At 44.1% G+C, this 11952-nt stretch overlaps 1 protein-coding gene across 1 annotated transcript in view; it reads left to right on the forward strand.

The window, feature by feature from the left end:
* Uri1 (URI1 prefoldin like chaperone) overlaps window positions 1-11074 on the forward strand; it is a 54807-nt gene extending 43733 nt beyond the window's left edge. Inside the window, exons 6-11 of the mRNA XM_042668167.1 lie at window positions 85-142; window positions 3110-3278; window positions 5663-6008; window positions 8003-8142; window positions 9129-9357; window positions 10235-11074. Of these exons, the coding sequence (XP_042524101.1) occupies window positions 85-142; window positions 3110-3278; window positions 5663-6008; window positions 8003-8142; window positions 9129-9357; window positions 10235-10405 (1113 nt within the window). The 3' untranslated portion in view covers window positions 10406-11074. The remainder of the gene's footprint in view (window positions 1-84; window positions 143-3109; window positions 3279-5662; window positions 6009-8002; window positions 8143-9128; window positions 9358-10234) is intronic.
* The last annotated feature ends 878 nt before the right edge of the window (window positions 11075-11952 follow it).

The raw sequence follows: 11952 nt of genomic DNA on the forward strand, positions 1-11952 counted from the left end.
AGTTGTATGAATGCTCGTTTTATGGTTATTTTAACATACTGGATTTGTTATTGTTAATTTTTTTATTTTGTTTGAAAAAATTAGGCTGCGGGTGATATTGTTGATATAAGAGAAGACCTAAAAAGTGACTTTGAATTTAAAGGTAAGAGTATCATTATATTTGCCATTCATGTTGGGTTTTTTAATTTTTTTTATTGTGAAAATACTGTACAGAGGGGTTACAATTACATGGGCAAGATAATGAGTACATTTCTTATCAAGCATTGTTGCTTCCTCCTTTGTTTCCCCTTCCCATCCCTTCCCATCCCCCCATTCTCCTCCCCCCCCCCCCCCCCCCACCAAACTTTACAACCAAAGTTGTAAAGTTTGTTTTTGACATAACGACTTGTACGTCTCATTGTTGCAATGGGGTTTTTAAATTTTTAACATTTTAAAATTAGTTTAAGTGTACAGAGAGGTGTGATTTTAAGAGATGTCTTGTAAAATATTTGGGATTTGTAACAATAGTTTGTAATTCACAAGTGCATATATGGCTTCTATTTATATATGAATTTTCATATAAAGCTGAATGGGTACATGAAGTTTGACATTTTTCTAGTTGACAGGTGTTTTGGATTGGTGGGTTAAATGGGACTCTCTTGTTTTTTTCCAAAGTTCTCTCATGATCCTAAACCTCTATAATTCAGAAGATATGTCTTCTAGACATGAATCTACTCCTAACCTGATCTTTCATCTTGGCCAAGTTAGAAGATACCTTTGCTATACCCATTCATCCATTTATTTTGTGCTGGTACTGGGCTTGAACTCAAGGCCTGTGTGCTATAATTCAAGGTATTTTGTTCAAGACTAGTGCTCTACCACTTGTACCATAGCTCCACTTCCAAGTTTTTGCTGGTTAAGAGATAGACATCTCCCCTAGCTGATTCTGAACCAGGATCCTGAGATCTCAATCTCCTGAGTAGCTGGGATTATAGACAGGAGCCACTAGCTCCTGGCTCTTCAGATTTTTTTATTTGCTTTGTTAAAGAAAAAAAAATGTACTTTAAAAAATGTAAAGTAAAATGAGAGCCACTAGCTCCTGGCTCTTCAGATTTTTTATTTGCTTTGTTAAAAAAATGTACTTTAAAAAATGTAAAGTAAAATGAACAATGCAACTTGAGGGCAGGGATGGGAGGGTGGAACTGGGGAAAGTGAAGAAAGGGGGGGAACATTGTCCAAAAAGAATTGGACTCATTACATTACCTGACTTACAAAACAGTAACCCCTCTGTACAATATCTTTTTTTTTTTTTTGTCAGTCATGAGGCTTGAACTCTGGGCCTGGGCGCTGTCCCTAGTGCTCTACCACTTGAGCCACAAGGCCACTTCTGGTTTTCTGGTGGTTAATTGGAGATAAGAGTCTCACAGACTTTCCTTATTCGGGCTGGCTTGGACCGTGATCCTCAGATCTCAGCCTCCTGAGTAGCTAGGATTACAGGCATGAGCCACCTGCACCTAGCTTACAATATCTTAATAAGAACAATACAATTACTTTTTTAAAATGCAAAGCAGAATAGTCTTTTTGTTGTTGTTGTTGTTGTTGGTCATGAGGCTTGAACTCTGGGCTTTTGGGTGCTGTCCCTCAGCTCTTCAGCTCAAGGCTAGCGCTCTGCTGCTTGAGCCACAGTGCTCAAGCACAGAATATTCCTGAAATAGTCCCCAGGGATGTGGTCCTGCGGGTCTGTGACTCCTGAGATCCATATAGACATCCCCCCTCCCCCTCCCCCTCCCCCCGCCTAAAAATCACACACATCTCCACATCCTTCTTCCCAAAGAAAACCTCATCTGGGTGCCAGTGGCTCATGCCTGTCATCCCAGTTACTCAGAAGGCTGAGATCTGAGGATTGTAGTTCAAAGCCAGCTGGACGGGAAAGTCTGTGAGACTCTTACCTCCAGTTAAGCACTAAAAATCTAGATGTAGAGCTGTGGCTTAAGTGGTAGAGCATTAACCTTGAGCAAAAAAGCTCAGGGACAACGGCCCAGGCTCTGAATTCAAGCCCCAGGATTGGTATATTTAAAAAAAGAAAAAGAAAACCTCACCAAAAGCTAGGCTTTTGTATGTGGGTTTTATTAGAATTTATCTTTTTTTTTTTTTTTTCCTTGTCGGTCATGGGGCTTGAACTCTGGGCCTGGTTACTGTCCTTGAGCTCTTCAGCTCAAGGCAAGCACTCTACTACTTGAACCACAGCGCCACTTCCGGTTTTCTGGTGGTTAATTTAAGAGTCTTACAGCCTTTCATGCCTGGGCTAGCTTTGAACTGTGATCCTCAGATCTCAGCCTCTTGAGTAGCTAGGATTATAGGCAGGAGCCACTGGCACCCAGCTAGAATTTTATCTTTTAAGTTGTTGTACAAAGGGGTTACAATTCAACATTTCCATTTGAGTGCTGTGCATTTTGATCAATGTCACCCCTCCACTCAAATTACCTACTTCCATTTCTACATATGTACCTTGAATAGTTCGATGGCCATACTTTAGTCAACATGTTTGTGTACATAATTCAGATCTAACTTCCATGGATGAGACAAAACATGTGTCTTTGTCTCTCTGGGCCTGACTTCTCTTAACATCATTTGTTCTAGATCCAGCCATCCATATCCATGTAAAGGAGCCCTATTACACTGTTTGTGCAAATGAAAATTGGTGCAACCGCTGTAGAAGGCAGTTTGGAGATCCCTCAAATAGAACTCCCCTGTGACCTAGCCTTAGCACTCTTGGGCATCTATCTCAATGATTATAGAGTTAGAATAATGTGGGTTTTTTTGTTTGTATTTGATTTTTAATATTAGCAATCATGCTGGGTGCTGGTGATTCATGCCTGTAATCCTAGTTGCTTAGGAGGCTGAGATCTGAGGACCATCTGAGGAAGCCAGCTAAGGCTAAGTCTGTGAGACTCTTAACTTCAGTTAACCACCAGAAAAGCAAAAGTGGACCTGTGGCTCAAAGTGGTAGAGCAGTAGCCTAGAGCAAAAAGAGCTCAGGGACAGTGCCTAGGCCCTGAGTTCAAGTCCTATGACTAACAAAATAAAAATACTAACAATTACATTTTTTTATTGTCTTTTTATAAAATAGGAAAGCAACGAATTGCTCATAAGCCTCATTCCAAACCAAAAACTTCAGGTCTTTTTGAAGCTGATTTTGCCAATGATTCAAAATCTAAGGATTTGCTAGCTGACAAGGAACTGTGGGCTCGACTTGAAGAACTGGAAAGGCAAGAAGAATTGCTGGGTGAACTTGACAGGTATCTCAGGACAGATTAGTTTTCCAAGAGCTGTGCTTCATCCGCAGTCCCTCGTTAATAAGGTGGTATGTGCTCATTGGAATCAAGCAGCAAACCATACCATGTTAAATTGCCCATTTTCCCACTCCAAGAGTACTCTCTAGAGTACTTTCTTTTCCCTTCTCCCCCATGACCCTTTCTTTTCTGTATTGGGTTGGACCTCAGAGTCTGATGCTTGCTAGGTATGAGCCATACTCTGCTTCAGTGCTTTCCATAGGAGTGTCTGATGTGTGCACATACCAGGCTCGATGCTGATAGCTCAAACCTGTAATCCCATCCACTCAGAAGGATGAGATCTGAGTATCATGGTTCAAAGTCATACCAGGAAAGGAAAATCTGAAAGACTCTTATCCCACTTAATCACTGAAAAAGCTGGAAGTGATGCTGTGGTTCAAGTGGTAGGGCACCAGCCTTGCAGAAACATCTCAGGGACAGTGCACAGGCCCTTAGTTCAAGCCCAAGTACTGGCATCAAAACAAAACAAAAATCCCCAAAATCTCATCTTCATTTTTTATTTTTATTTTTGTATTACATATTTTCATTTTATTTTTATATTATATTTTATCATATAATTGGTTTTTCTTAGTGATGGATATATTATGTAAGTTTTTAAAAGATTAACTTTTTTTTTTTTTGGTCAGTCGTGGGGCTTGAACTCTGGGCTTGGGCTCTGCCCCTGCACTCTTCAGCTCTAGGTGAGTGCTCTACTGCTGAGCCACAGCACCACTTCTGGTTTTCTAGTGGTTTATTGGAGATAAGAGTCTCATGGACTTTCCTGCCTGGGCTGGTTTTGAACTGTGATCCTCAGATCTCAGCCTCCTAAGTAGCTAGGATTACAAGCGTGAGCCACCGGCACCCGGCAAAGATTAACTTTTTTTAAAAAAATGATGCAGAGAATTGAACCCAGGGCTTTAAGAATACTAGGCAAGCCATCTTCCACTGAGCCACACCCAGCATGTGTTTTCATGCTGTACTCAGGATGATAGTGTTTTGTCTTTGAGTGACTTTTTCAAAACATCAATTTCCTTTGAGTTTGATTCTGAAAATTGTTTGGCCTTGCCTTGTGTTTGTAAGCCTTTCTGTTTATTGAACAGGCAATTTCTAATCTGCTCAGGTACAAGGAACTTCACCAAACTGCTATTTGAAATACACATTAGCAGTCACTTTGAATTGTCAAAGTACTAAACGATGCTTGCTACCACAGAAGTTTCTATATTATTTTGCCTTAAGTGACATAACATATGCATAGTAAGTTTCTGTGGGGGGGAAAAAGGACAAAAGGCACAGAAGAGTGTTCCCCCCTGCTGTCTCCCCTACACATTACCTAGGTCTTTTTGGTTGCTGTTGCTTTTAGATTAACTGCCACTGTTTAATTTCTTCAAACCACCATTGAATCTGGTGATTTTAAGTCAGGATTCTTTTTATTTTTGCATTATGTTACTTCAGTGATAGTGCCTTTTTGTTTTTGTTATTTTTGTAAGGTTCTCAAAGCCTGTATAGAATGAAGCAGGTGTTCATACACAGGTATGAGACACTGGCATCTAGCTAGAAATATATATTCTTTGAGTTTCTTATTATACTATTGATACTGTATTTATATTGTGTCTGGCCAATACCTTGTGACAAAAGTTCCTCTCCTGTGATCTGTTTATGCTAGAATAATTCCAGTATGCAGAAGTGGCACAGAAACTAATGTTTTGTTAATTTACTTCAAAACTTATATTTTAAAAATTTATCTGTTTTGCCGGGCACTGGTGGCTCACGCCTGTAATCCTAGCTGCTCAGGAGGCTGAGATCTGAGTGAGGATTGCGGTTGAAAGCCAGCCTGGGCAGGAAAGTCTGTGAGACTCATCTCCAATAAACTACCAGAAAACTGAAAGTGGCGTTGTAGCTCAAATGGTAGAGCGCTAGCCTTGAGCTGAAGAGCTGAGGGACAGCGCTCAGGCCCAGAGTTCAAACCCCACGACCGACCCCCCCCCCCCCCCAAAAAAAAATCATCAGTTTTTACTGTTGTCCTCTTTTAACCTAGATAGTTTAAATATATATAGAAACTGGGTGCCAGTGGCTCAGGCTTGTAATCCCAGCTACTCAGAAGGCTGAGATCTAAAGATTGTAGTTTGAAGCCAGCCCAGGCAGGATGTCTGTGAGACTTTTATGTCCAATTAACCAGCAAAAAAGCTGAAAGTAGAGTTGTGGTTCAAGTAGTAGAGCACTAGCCCAGGCCCTGCTTTCAAGCACACACATACAATCTTAAATTTTTTCATTAAAATGAATTGAAAATTGCAAACATTACAGTTCTGATGTGTTTTCATCTCATGTTGTTGTTAATATTGTTTCTTTGGCAGTAAGCCTGACACTGTGATTGCAAATGGCGGAAATGAGCACTCCTCTGAAGAGGAAAAGGAGGAGCAGAAGGCATGTGGGCCTGGGGGCGGTGAAGCCCATGGCCCCTTCACTCCCAGCAGTGATTGGAAGCTTGCTCCTAGCTCAGCCCTGCTCAGTGGTCTACCGCTATGTCCAGTGAATGGCTCAAACTCTTACCACAGCAAGGAAGATGACAGTGATGGGGATGATGACGACGACGATGATGGGGATGAAGATGGCAATAAGGAGAACCACCCGTGTGCTTCAGGGGTTGGAGACAATTCTGTACCAACCATCTATTTTTCTCATACTGTTGAACCTAAGAGGGTTTGTATACTTTATAACTTGACTCATTTTCTATATAATATGATCATTAAATGTCATCCATCCTTCCTTTCCCCTTTCCTCTTCCTCTTCTTCCTCTTCTTATTCCCCCTCCTTTCATCTGTTGGCTTTTTTGTTCAAGTCTCTTATCATTTGAGCCATACCTCCACTTCTGGCTTTTTGCTGGTCTGTTGGAGATAGGTTTTCCTGTCCAGGCTGGTTGACCTGTGATCCTCAGATCTCAGCCTCTTGAGTAGCTAGGATGACAGCAATGAGCTGATTTTATTTTTCTTACAAAGAGAAAAATGTTGACAGTGATTCTTTTTTTTTTTTTGTGGGGCTTGAACTCTGGGCCTGGGCTCTGTCCCTGAGCTCTTCAGCTCAAGGTTAGTGCTCTACCACTTGAGCCACAGCGCCACTTCTGGTTTTCTGTTGGTTAATTGGAGATAAGAGTCTCATAGACTTTCCTGCCTGGGCTGGCTTTGAACTGTGATCCTCAGATCTCAGCCTCCTGAGTAGTTAAGATCATAGGCGTGAGCCACTAGGGCCAAGCCCAGCCCTGCTATTTTTTTTTTTTTTTTGTCGGTCGTGGGGCTTGAACTCTGGGCCTGGGCGCTGTCCCTCAGCTCTTCAGCTCAACCCGAGCGCTCTACCACTTGAGCTACAGCGCCATTTTCGGTTTTCTGGTGGTTTATTGGAGATAGTCTCACGGTCTTTCCTGCCCGGGCTGGCTTTGAACCGTAATCCTCAGTTCTCAGCCTCCTGAGTAGCTAGGATTATAGGCGTGAGCCACCAGCGCCCGGCTCCAGCCCTGTTATTTTGCTGGTGGTTTTAGAAATGGAGTCTAGTGAGCTTTTCTACCTAGGCTGGCCTTGAAATGCAGACTCCTTCAGATCTCAGCCTCCTGTGCAGCTACAATTGTAGGTGTGAACCACTGGCACCCTATGTGAGTTTTTTTTTCCAGTTTTTTAATTTTTCCTATTTTCATTTAGATAATACAGGAAAATAACACTTGGAGGGATGACATAGGAAGTATTTGGTGTAACGGAACACTAACATTTAATTCTCAACTGAGTGGGTTTTTATGTTTTAGACTCGTTTTCTGAAATTCCAAGTGTTAAAAGAATTTAAAATAATGAAGCACTATCTCATAACTGCTTTTTGACTTAAATGTCATCCAGATTTTACTGTTCCTTTTTGGTTAATTTGAAGATGCACACTTTAAGCTAAACACACCAAAGAAATGGGATGAGGTGAAGCTTATAATAAATGTAACATTTAAGCGAAGCATATAATCCTGGCTGCTCAGGAGGCTAAGATTTGAGAATCACAGTTCAAAGCCAGCCAGGGTAGGAAAGTTCGTGAGACTCTTGATCTCTAGTGAACCACCAGGAAACTGGAAGTAGAGATTGATTGTACAATGCCAGCCTTGAGTTTTTGAAAAAGCTAAGGGATAGTGCTCAGGCCCTAAATGTAAGTCCCAATATTGGCACCCTCCCCCCCCAAAAAAACAAAACAAAACAAAACCACAAAGAACCATTTAGGGCTGGGTAGGTGGCTCAGTGTAGAGCACTTGCCTTGCATGCATGAGGCCCTGGGTTCGATTCCTCAGCACCACATAAGCAAAAAGAAAAAAGCCGGAAGTGGCACTGTGACTCAAGTGGTAGAGCGCTAGCCTTGAGCTGAAGAGCTGAGGGACAGCGCCCAGGCCCAGAGTTCAGTCCCCACAACTGACAAAAACAACAATTTAGCTGAAATGTGTTTCGCTTTCCATGTGGGGCTGGCTTGCTTGCTGGGATGATGTCACTCAGGGGCAGAACTGTGTCAGGGAAAGACCCTGTCACACGGGACCATCACTAACGTCACAGCCCATGCATGGGCTCCCCTTGTTCCTCATTACGCGCATCATTCTCTCTAGCATGCGTCCTGATTTCTCAAAAAGGTTTCTATGCTTTTTAAAAGAAAAAAACGATTATTTTTTAAATTGCAACTTTTAGGTTCGAATAAATACTGGGAAAAACACCACCTTGAAGTTCAGTGAAAAGAAAGAAGAAGCCAAGCGGAAGCGCAAGAGCACCAGCAGTGGCCATGGTGCCCATGAGCTGCCCACCATCAAGACCCCGGCTGACATTTACAGGTGTGTGGCTGGGCCCCGTGTGCAGGACAGCAGACCAGCCGCCCACCCCTTCCAGCCCCAGCTTTCACACCCAGGCCTGGGCTGGGAGTAAGGATGATGCTGGATAGGAGGCCGTGTGCATAGTCCTGGGGGCAGCTCAGTGCTTGCAGGGCGGTGTCCAGTCCTGAGGATGCTCCACTGGATTTATTTTTTTATTTTATTTTTTCTCGTTTTGGGACTTGAACTCTGGGCCTGGGCTCTGTCCCTGAGCTTTTGTGCTCTTCCACTTGGGTCACAGCTCCCCTTCTGGCTTTCTGTAGTTAATGGGAGATAACCGTCCCATGGATTTTCTTGCCTGGGCTAGCTTTGAACTGCAATCCTCAGATCTAAGCCTCCTCTGAGTAGCCGGGATTATGGGTGGTGCCCAACTTTTGTGCATGCCCTTTGCCAGTCCTGGGGCTTGCGCTCAGGGCCTGGGCACTGTCTCTTTGTTTTTCCCTTTTTCATTGAAGACTAGTTAGCACTCTACCACTTGAGCCACACCTCTACTTCTGGCCTTTTTGATGGTTCATTGGAAAGAAAGAGTCCCAAAGACTTTCCTACCCAGACTGGCTTCTAACCATGATCCCAAGATCTCAGCCTCCTGAGTACCTGGGGCCACAGGCATAAGCCACCAGCACTTGGCTCTTTTTTTAATTTATTTTCACTTACTTAAGCAATAGTAGGGATGAAACTCAGGGGTTAGATGTTGTCCCTGAGCTTTTTCACTATGAGCTGGCTTTCTACCACTTGAGCCACATCTCCACTTTTGGCTTTTTGCAGTTCATTGGAGATGAGTCTCATGGATTTTTCTGCCCTGTCTGGCTTCTAACTGCTGTCCTCAGCTCTTGGCCTCCTAGCTGGCTGGTATTGCAGGGGTACGTTAACAAGGAAAGTTAGATGGGCTCTGGGGTGTCATGGATGGCTGCAGGCTCCCCTAGCAATGCTGCGTGTTTCTGGATGTCCAGGGTTTTCGTGGATGTGGTGAATGGTGAGTATGTCCCACGCAAGTCCATCCTGAAGTCGCGCAGCCGGGAGAACAGCGTGTGCAGCGACACCAGCGAGAGCAGCGCGGCTGAGCCCGACGAGCGGCGCACCGTGCTGCGGAGCCTCAGCTGTGAGACGGAGTCCAGCGGCGAGGCGGGGGAGGCCGGCCCAGGCCTCCTGGAGGAGCCCCCCGGGGGGCAGCGGCCCCAGGTCAGTCAGTGCTGATTAACCCCTGCTTCTCCCACTGCCTCTTTTCTTCCTCCTTTCCAACGTCATGGGGAAGCCACTCAGGAGGCAGTGATCATAGGATTGCTGTTCTTAGCCCAGGCAGAGAAATCCATGAGACTCTTATCTCCAGTGAACCACCAAAAGCCAGCCATGGAGTTGTGGCTCAAGTGGCTGTAGCACCAGCCTTGAGTGAAGATGCTAGATACAAATGCCCAGGCCCTCAGTGCAAGCAAGCCCCAGTACTGGCACCAAAACAAAACAAAAAACTCCTCAGGCCCATTGGTAATTTATTTCATGTAAACCAGGTAATTGACGTTCTAGCCCAAAACACAACATGTGCTACATGAGGTATTAAAACTTCAAGACCACTGTAGTTTCCCAAAAATTGGTTTGAATGATTTTAATATTACAGTACACAGTTTCCTGGTGTCAGTATATTTGACAAATGATTATCGAAAGCAGAGCCTAGAATTAATGAGGTCCTGTGACTTTTTGTTTGTTTCTGCATGTGTGCTAGTCCTGGGGCTCGAACTCAGGGCCCGAGCACTGTCCCTTATTTTGCTTAAGGCTAGTGCTCTACCACTTGAGCCACAGTTTTACTTCCGGCTGTTTGTTGGTTCATTGGAGATAAGAGTCTCATGGACTTTCCTTCCTGGGCTGGCTCTGAACTATGATCCTCAGATCTTAGCCTCCTGAGTAATAGTAGGTATGAGCACAAGTGCCCGGCTGAAGACTTTCAGTGGGCCTTGGTTCGCTACACAGTTAGATTCTGTTGTTAATGTCTTCAGTGGGGAGTGTCAGCTGGGTGGCCAGGAGCAGAGACCCTGGGCATCTTACATCTGGTCTCCTTGTCTCATAGGCTTTTTCTGGAACAGTGATAGAAAAGGACTTTTTACCCTCTCCAACAACACACCCCGCCATCGCTCCTCCCGGACTGCCCACCATTCCAGAACGCATGCCAGAAGCAGCCGAAGAGCCTGCAAAGCGGGTTTCCAAGTTCAAAGCTGCCCGACAGCAGCAGAAAAGTTAGGCCTCGCCAGCTGGGCCTGCTCAGGCTGCATATGCCCGCTCACCTGTGCAGCCCCTACGCCAGGCGGTTTGAACTCGGGCCTGGGAGGCAGGTGGACACAGCACTTCTCACTGGGGCGGGCCACCAGTCTGTGCGCACAGTCTTCTTGGGTTCTCTCCTCCCAGAGTCGCCCAGGTTGGCTTTCTCTGCTGCCAGCACAGCTGTGATTGTTTTCAGTGGGTGCAGTTGGCCTGCATTGTTTTTTCGTGTTTCAGACTAAATACAGGCCATGCGGTACCAGCCGTGATGTGTATGGTCCATGGGAAAGAAACTTCTTAAAATTTCAAATCAGTTCATCCGTTCTGTCCCTCCGCATTCACATTTTCAAGGCACTTTAAAATAAAATTAAAAAAAAAAAAGAATGTCTTGTAGGTTCTACATCGAGGTGGTTCTGTTTCAGTCACTCTCCTTTCAATGCCACACTGTGCTGCTTTTCTGTTTTCTAGGTCTGAGACCGGGACTCAAACTCAGTACCCGGGGCCGCTTTTGCTTATTGGCTAGTGCTCTACCAGTTTAGCCACATCCCCAGCCCCACACTGCAGAATTGTGTGTGACCTCTGGGAAAGTGGCTTCCATTTGCAAGAATGGTATTTTGTAAAATGTTTATGCTTTCTGTTTTTTTTTTTTTTTTCTCAAATAAAAGTTTTATGAAACTTGGGTCTCTAAATGACTTCATGGTTTACAATTAACTAATACATAAGCTACATTTATTACATACCACATTCTTGTTTGGCTCTTTGTTTAAGATTTTTTTATTCTTACCGTAAAGGTAATGTACAGAGGGAGTACAGGTGCATAAGTCAGGTGGAGAATGCGTTTCTTCCTGGACACTGTCACCCTTTCCCTTGTGCTCTCCCAGTTTCTCCTCATCCCAACCCACAGCTCATATAGTTCTTTTTCCACATTGTGTCTAGTGGGTACCATTGCTTCATTAGTTCACCTTTTGTCCCTCCATTTCTGTGTCTCCCCTAACACTCAACAAAAACTGCATATAATCGAACAAACAGAACAACAACAACAACAAAAAACCAGCAAAAGATGCTAGGCTCCAGGAGCTCACACCTGTAATCCTAGCTACTCAGGAAGTTGAGATTCGAGGTACACAATTCAAAGCCAGACCAGGCAGGAGAGTTCATGAGACTTACCTCTAATTAGTCACAGGAAAAGCCAGAAGTGGCATTGTGGCTCAGGTGGCGAGGAGTTCTAGCCTTGAGCAAAAGGAGCTCAGTGACAGCGATCAGGCCCAGAGTTCAAGCCACAGGGCTGGAAAAAAAACATCCCCTCCCCCCTCAAAAAAAAAAAAAAAAACAAAGGAAAAAGAGAACACCTTGTTTCCCTTTCCCTGGAGTGCATTATTATTTTATATGATCAGAGGTGCAGAGGCATTGCACCTTAGTGATCTAAGAGTGTCTTCCTTTGGTCTCACTGTGTGTGAGTGCTTAGAGTCCTGTATAATTAATCATGTCCTGGTGTATTTTAGATCTAGCTTCTGCATATTAAAGAAACAT

Source organism: Dipodomys spectabilis, unplaced genomic scaffold, assembly GCF_019054845.1.
Source record: "Dipodomys spectabilis isolate Male_0828 unplaced genomic scaffold, ASM1905484v1 ptg000422l, whole genome shotgun sequence".
Taxonomy (NCBI): domain Eukaryota; kingdom Metazoa; phylum Chordata; class Mammalia; order Rodentia; family Heteromyidae; genus Dipodomys; species Dipodomys spectabilis.